Source organism: Uloborus diversus, chromosome 9, assembly GCF_026930045.1.
Source record: "Uloborus diversus isolate 005 chromosome 9, Udiv.v.3.1, whole genome shotgun sequence".
NCBI classification, from domain to species: domain Eukaryota; kingdom Metazoa; phylum Arthropoda; class Arachnida; order Araneae; family Uloboridae; genus Uloborus; species Uloborus diversus.
This window is the reverse complement of record NC_072739.1, coordinates 55,063,126-55,070,642: the sequence shown is the minus strand read 5'-3', so window position 1 is coordinate 55,070,642 and position 7,517 is coordinate 55,063,126. Positions and strand designations below refer to the sequence as shown.

Below are 7,517 nucleotides of genomic sequence, written 5' to 3'. Positions count from 1 at the left end.
AAAAATTATTTTGGAAGAAAAGAAAAAATATGTGTCTTCTGAAATCATTCAAAGAAGCCACTGCTAAATTTTTAGCGAAATCAAAAATTGCATGTATCTGACCTGCCTGACTCTTATAAAAACTGGCTCTTAAACAGCATGTGTTTCTTCTTTTTTTTATTTCATTAATTTTCGGAACAATTAAAAGAAAGAACCGCCCTTAAGCAATGCCACACTTGTTTCTAACAATTTCGAACCCCCCTCCCCCTCTCCCGCTTGTCGCAAAGTATCGCACTTCACCTAATCCCTTTCCCTCCACTTGTCACATGTCCCGCTGTTTTTCAGAATCATATTGTTTATTATAAAATGTTCGATACCACACTTCTACGAGTAGCTACCCCCTTCCCCATCGACAAAAATTGTCAATTTCACGAACCCCCTTCCCTCTTCAAAGCGTGATATCACTTGTGGACGACCACCAAGCAATGAGGAATGTTTTCGTTCGGTCTTTCAATGTAAAAATTTTGAGCAATGAAAGGTCAAATTGTAATCAAGAAATTAACACAGTAACAAAAATAAATGTGCAAAATATAGCAGACAAGTTTTTCGGAGTTACAAGGCGCCCTTTTTATAACATAAAAGATATTAAATATAGATGAAAAGATGTCTAACAAACATTTTTGCCGGATAGCTTTACATTATAGTACATAGGCGATATATTGAGACGTTAGGGAAACTGGGTACTCTCGTTTGGAAATTTTTGGAAAGTGTATGTTTGGGGAAAATACAGGAAGCGAGAGGGTTCGAGGGCTCACCCCTGAATTTTTCGGAATTGAGAGTCTAAAAACGCAATTCTAAGCTATCTTTGAGCAGGAAAGAGGAAGGAGGGCTAAATTCTGAAGTTCTAAAAGCACAAATCCTAAAAAGTTTTAAAACTATTTTTCTTTCGATCTATTAAGACTATCTTTAGGGAGATCTGACTAGAGAGGGAAGAGGATTATCACCTACAAATTGCTTACAAGTGATGTACAAAAATCGTTATTTTAGGCAATGTTTGACCAAGAAGAGACGAGAAAATGACTTTCCGACTTAATGCTTCTGAAACTGAAGTTCTAAAAGGATAAAGTTTAGTCACCTTGAACTCTTTGGTCTTTTGTGTGTGTGTGTGGGGGGGGGGGGTCGGTCAGTTTGCTACCCTCAGAAGTTTATACTCGGGACATGAGCCCCAAGATTCGGCCCTGCAATCAGAGCGCAAAAATTAGAGGGCATGACAGAAAAGAGGAAAAGCCTGTAAAAATGCTTAATGCTCAGAGGGGGGGGGGGATAAAATTTGAGGAGATTATTATTTTCAAAAGAACAAAAATAATTAGCAAGAAGGCTTTAAACCTCGTTAGTATTTTTTTAAGCGAGAATAATGAGCTGTCAAAGAGGACTTTGCTCTCTTAAGCCCCCTCCCTTTTAACTTCTCGCCCATGCCCTCCCCGTAAAATATTACATGGAGGGAGCCCTTTTTTGTAGAAATTTTTAAAAATACATGAAATTTTAGAATTAGAAAAAATATTTTTTTTTATAATGTCTTAAATTAACTCGTTATGTCGCTTCTCCCTCACCCCCAAGCAGCACAGACCGCGTCCTAGCAAGAAAGCATTTTACCTTGCAAGAAAGTTATTTTCTCTCCAGAATACCAACTTTCAAATCGGTTGGGTACTTTTCAAGTTTTGTGCATTTAAACAAACAGACGTTTTTTGGATACTTCATTTTATGCAATGTAGAGAAAGATGAAGTTCGTTCATTTTCCAGGAGCAAATCCTTTTAATTTTTGTGGTGGAATGAAAGTTTAAATTAAAAGACAAGTATGAATTATAATGCATTTTACGTAAAATTTGCCCGAGAAGCATATGTAAATGCCCCTTCCCGCATGATATTGCACCCGGAAGTCCCCCGCACCAACCATTTTCACGGTTTATCTGTTTTATCCCCCATCCTCACTTACCCGCAATACTGTTCTCGGTTTTCTTTGAAATCTGAAAGATTAAATATAATTTCAGATTCGTTTTTGAAAAATCTAGAATCAAGTAATTAAACTTTTGATAAATACCAAATCAGCTTCGAGTGTCACCCAGGGAAGATCGACCCCCCAGAATGGTAGTGACGCTACTGAATATATATTCGCAAAAATAAATCATACTTATGAAATAAATAAATGCTTGCGAGATAAGAAGTAAAAGAAATATACAGCAACGCTAAAAAAGCGCAAATTTGCATAGAACAAAAAAATAAGTAAAATAAAATAAATAATAAATAAACAAGCTGATTCGTAAAAAAAAAAAAAAAAATTGCAATGGACAACGGTAATTCAAATCTAATTTTCAATGTTGATTTTTTGAATTTTTCCAATATTTATTTAATTGTAATCCTTCAGAAACCTACAGAAGAGAAGGGGAATCAGGAGGAAGAAGCTTTTCTCGCAGTTCGAAGAAGTAAAAGGCGGGAAAGTAGACAAAAAATATCGATACAAGTTCCCTCAAAGGGCAGTATAAACAGCTATTTTGTAGTATTTGGCTTGGATTTGATTCCATCTGTGAGGTCACTCTCCACGTTCTTGAATTGTACTGATAAGAGCAAAGGAGAGAACAATCATAAAGTTCTTCCGCACGCCTGCCCCGTCAGTCAAAACGTGCTGAACTCTGGCTTTTTAAGGAAACCTGTTCCCCCAGAAGCCCCTACATGTTAAATGTAGTAGAAACCCGGTACTTCGAAATACGAATTGAGTCTGCCCCACTTGCGTATATTTTATTTGGTTGGAGTGCGAGCAAGTGCTAAGTACGTTAAATCTACAGCTGGTTCGGAGAGTTACGAGCGTTATTTCTAGTTTTGTAGTGATTGACACTGTTCATTGCTTTTTCTGCGGTTGCTTGGATCCTTGCAAATTTTAAACGTTTCTACTGCGCTTCATCAGTTGTTGGAGTAAAGATGGCAAACTCTTCAAATAAAAGTAAAGCAAGCGATGCAGTGAAGGAAAATGATACCTTATGCGGAATATGTCTGGAAAACGTCTCAGAGAAAGTGACGGACAGAAAGTTTGGAATTATGCAGAATTGTAATCACACATTCTGCTTCAGCTGCATCGAAGCATGGCGAAATGTGAACCAAGACGACCTGCCTCCCGAGCTTCGTCGACCCAAGAAGAGCTGCCCGACCTGCCGGAGGGATTCTGATGTCGTCGCTCCGTGCCTTCGACACATCACCGATCCGCTGGAAAAGGAGAAATTAATTGAGGAATACAGAATCATGATGAAATGCCTCGACTGCGAAGTTTACAAGCATTACGGTGTCTGTGCAGAAGGTGAGAACTGTCTCTATGACCATGACGAAGCAAGTGTTCTGCCATCTGGTGCAAGATATTCATCGAGTGTAAGATTTAATCGCAGAAATAGGAATAACTTATTCGGATCCACCAACACAACTTGGTTGGTACGCTACGATCCGTTCGGGAACCGTGTTGTTATACGCTTAGACGGAGATTTTTAAACAGTCTACAGTCTCGAGTTAGAACTTAAAGCATCGTTTGAATTTTACGAAATATCGACATTTTCACTCAGTGACTGAGCTTATTTTATGCTATTATTTTTTGAACACTAAATTGTTTCCTTTTTTTCTGTATATTTAATCAACTAAATTGGGTTCATGGAAATATTTTATTGAATAAGTATGTATGAATTTCGCTAATCTATGATTTAAAGTTTTGAAATGTTAGCTTTGTGGTCTGTAATGTTTACTAATTCTTATTTTAGTAGTCATTTTTTAATTCCTTTTTAAAATCATATATGGTGCATTTGATTTAAGAGTTATTATAGGTGCGTACATTAATACGTAATTTTTCGGCGAAATAATAATCGAACGGTGAATTTTCTACCGCTATGTGATCCAAGTATTTTGTGCAATACAATGAAATTCAAAATCTGAATTATTGGTTGTCTATCGTTAAAATGTTGTCTCTCACGGAAAAATAATACTGTTTATCTATTTACATGGAATTATTTTGTGTAGTTTTATATATACTTTGACGAAAATATTATTATATTGAATACAAAATAAATATATTTTTAAGTGTAAATATAGCATTGTTTTTTTTTTAAGTACAAAACAGAATTTAGTAATCAATTCCAAATATTTTGCAGCAGGAAGAATTACTTTTTTGTATTACTCTCAGTTTATTGTAGCAGGAAAAATTATATTTTTGCACGAATCTCAGTTTTAATTGTAGCAGGAAAAATCATACATTTTTGTTTCAATCTCAGTTTTTTTGCAGCAGAAAAAAATATATTTCTGCATAAATTTCAGTTCTTTTTTTCTAATACCTAATAATTTAAGATTTTGGCAGTAAGGCAAAATGTTATATAATTATTTAATAATTTTTAGCAAAAAGAAAAGAGAAATGAATGACCATTTTTTTCAGAAAACCATCAAACCAATCATGAAACTACGACATTACCTAAGGAATGAGAATGTACATTTACTCCAGACATTACAATACAAGAGTAAAGATAAGTTAACACAGAAAAAATTATATTTATGTGTGAATCTAAATTTTATTGCAGCATTAAAAATTATACTTTAAAAAAATCAGTTTTTTTGCAGCATTAAACATTTCCTTTTTTGTATAAATCTTTAGTTTTTTTTTTTTTTTTTTTTTTTTTTTTTTTTTTTTTTTTTGCAAGAGGCAAAATTTAATTTTTCTATGAATTTCAGATTTTTTTTCTGTGGCAGGAAAAATTATGTTTTCGTATGACTCTCGGTTTTTTGTGAATCTCAACTTTTTTTTGCAGCAGTAAAAATGATCTTTTTGTGTGAAACCCAGGTGTTTTTTTTTTTTTTTTTTGCTGTAGGATATAGGATTAGTTATATTTTTGTGTGAATTTCTTTCTTTTTTTTTTTTTGAATGGCACGATTTTTTTTAAAAATATCTTTAGGCTTCAGTGTAAGGCAAGTGTTTCTATCTGTATAATAATTTGTTAAGAGAAATAAATGATCATTCATTATTTCAGAAAACCATGAAACTACGACATTACCTAAAGAATGAAATTTTTTTTTTTACTCCACATAATATTAAGATAGAAGAGTATACATGCATATACAAGAAAAGTAACGAAATTAATGTCATTTGATTATTTTTCATAATTTCGTTACTTTTCCTGTATATGCATATATACTCTTCTATCTCAATGTTATGTGGAGTAAAAAAAGCATTTTGATTTTTTAGGTAAGGTCGTAGTTTCATGGTTTCTGAATTAATGAATGAGCATTCATTTCTCTTTCCAAATTATTATATAGTTAGAAACACTTGCCTTACACTGAAGCCTAAAGATATTTCAAAAAGAAAAAAAAATCCTGCCATTCAAAAAAAAAAAAAAAAGAAAAAGAAATTATAAAAACATTAATATTTTAATTCTGAAATTTTATATATTTTTAAAAATTTCTACAATATTTTACGGGGAGGGCACGGGCGAAGTTAAAAGGGAAGGGCTTAAGAGAGCTAAATCCTCTTTGACAGCTCATTATCCTCGCTTAAAGAAAAAAATACTAACGAGGTTTAAAGCCTTCTTGCTAATTAGTTTTGTTCTTTTGAAAATAATTATCTCATTAAAATTCAATCCCCCCTCCCCCTCTGAGATTAAAACATTTTTACAGGCTTTTCCTCTTTTTTGTCATGCCCTCAAATTTTTGCTCTCTGATTGCAGGGACAAATCTAGGGGCTCATGTCCCGAGTGGAAACTTCTGAGGGTAGCAAATTGACTGACCCCCCCCCCCCCCTGTAACAAGAGACCAAAGAGTTCAAGATGAATAAAATTTATTCTTTTAGAACTTCAGTTTCAGAAGCATTAATGGGAGACTGATTTTTTCGTATCTTCTTGGCCAAACATTGCTTAAAATAGCGATTTTTGTACATCACTTGTAAGCAATTTCCAGGTGGTAAACCTCTTCCCTCTCTAATCAGATCTTCCTAAAGATAGTCTCGATTGATAGAAAGAAAAAAATAGTTTAAAAACGTTATAGGATTTGCGCTTTTAGAGCTTCAGAATTTAGTGCTCCTTCCCCTTTCCTGCTCAAAAATAGCTTAGAATTGCGTTTTTAGACCCTCAAATCCAAAAAATTCAGGTTGTGTGCCCTCGAACCCTCTCGCTTCCTGTATTTTCCCCAAACATATACTTTCCAAAAATTTCCAAAGGAGAGTACCCAGTTTCCCTAACGTCTCAATGTATCGCCTATGTACTATAATGTAAAGCTATCCGGCAAAAATGTTTGTTGGACATCTTTTCATCTTTATTTATTATCTTTTATATTGGAAAAAGGGCTCCTTGTCACTCCGAAAAACTTATCTGCAATATTTTGCACATTTGTTTTTGTTATTGTGTTATGTTATTGATTACATTTTGACCATTCTTTGCTCAAAATTTTTGCATTGAAAGACAATACCAAAACATTCCTCATTGCTTGGTGGTCGTCCACAAGTGATATCACGCTTTGAAGAGGGAAGGGGGTTCGTGAAATTGACAATTTTTGTCGATGGGGGAGGGGATAGCTACTCGTAGAAGTGTGCTATCGGACATTTTATAACAATAATATACTTCTGAAAAACAGCGCGACATGAGACAAGTGGAGGAAAGGGGAGTAGGTGAAGTGCGGTACTTTGTGACAAGCGGGAGTGGGGAGGGGGGGTTCAAATTTGTTAGAAACAAGTGTGACATTACTTAAGGGCAGCTCTTGCTTTTAATTGTTCTGAATATTAATGATATATAAAAAAAAGAAGAAACACATACTGTTTAAGGTTTAAAATAATAATAACGTTTAGAACCAAAAAAAAAAATCTGCTAAACTAAACTTGTAAAACACAAATTGATAATCTTCGCTGCAAATTTAATCTTTACTACAATGGATTTTTTCTTTCTATTTGTATAGTTGTATTCCGTTTGTTGGAAAGAATTCACGGTGCTTCAATATGTATTGACACTTGCCAGCTGTTAAGAAGAGTTATTATTAACCATTAATTTGACTTTTAATGAAACGGTTTAAACGTTTGCAAAGTAATGATAAATATGCTCAGGAAAAACTGTTTTACTATTTAATGTTTGAAAATTTTTCTCAAATAAAAATAAATAAATAAAAACTTAAGTATTAACGTTTAAAATTTCACAAAAATGCAAAAACGTAAGAATTTGAAAGACATACTTCAGAAATTACTTTATTCCAGATATATTTTTATGTTATGTGACAATAAACGTTTGTGTAGCAAAGTAAACAAAATTTATATCAATGTTTTATTACAAAGCTGTAACGTAGTGCAGTTAAATGGCTTATTAAATTGCTCTGGTACATATTGGGAATGAGTAAGCCTAAATGACGAAATGTGTAGCTAGAAATGACAGTGGTATCTCAAATTTGACCAGAAATTCAATTTTTCTAAGTGCTTTAGCGCGTTTCACGCATGGGAACTTTATTTAAACATTTCTCGTTTCCTCAACGTGACAAATCACCAA

General features: G+C 33.6%; 1 protein-coding gene across 1 annotated transcript; it reads left to right on the top strand.

Annotated features, from left to right (window-relative positions):
- The first annotated feature begins 2,952 nt into the window (after window positions 1-2,952).
- Window positions 2,953-3,510, top strand: LOC129230225 (E3 ubiquitin-protein ligase makorin-1-like). Its single transcript, XM_054864627.1, has one exon. It carries the CDS (start codon window positions 2,953-2,955, stop codon window positions 3,508-3,510), a length of 558 nt encoding a protein of 185 aa, XP_054720602.1.
- The last annotated feature ends 4,007 nt before the right edge of the window (window positions 3,511-7,517 follow it).

Coding starts and splice junctions, on each gene's coding strand:
- LOC129230225 (XM_054864627.1), top strand. CDS start 2,953: ATGGCAAACTCTTCAAATAAAAGTAAAGCAAGCGATGCAGTGAAGGAA.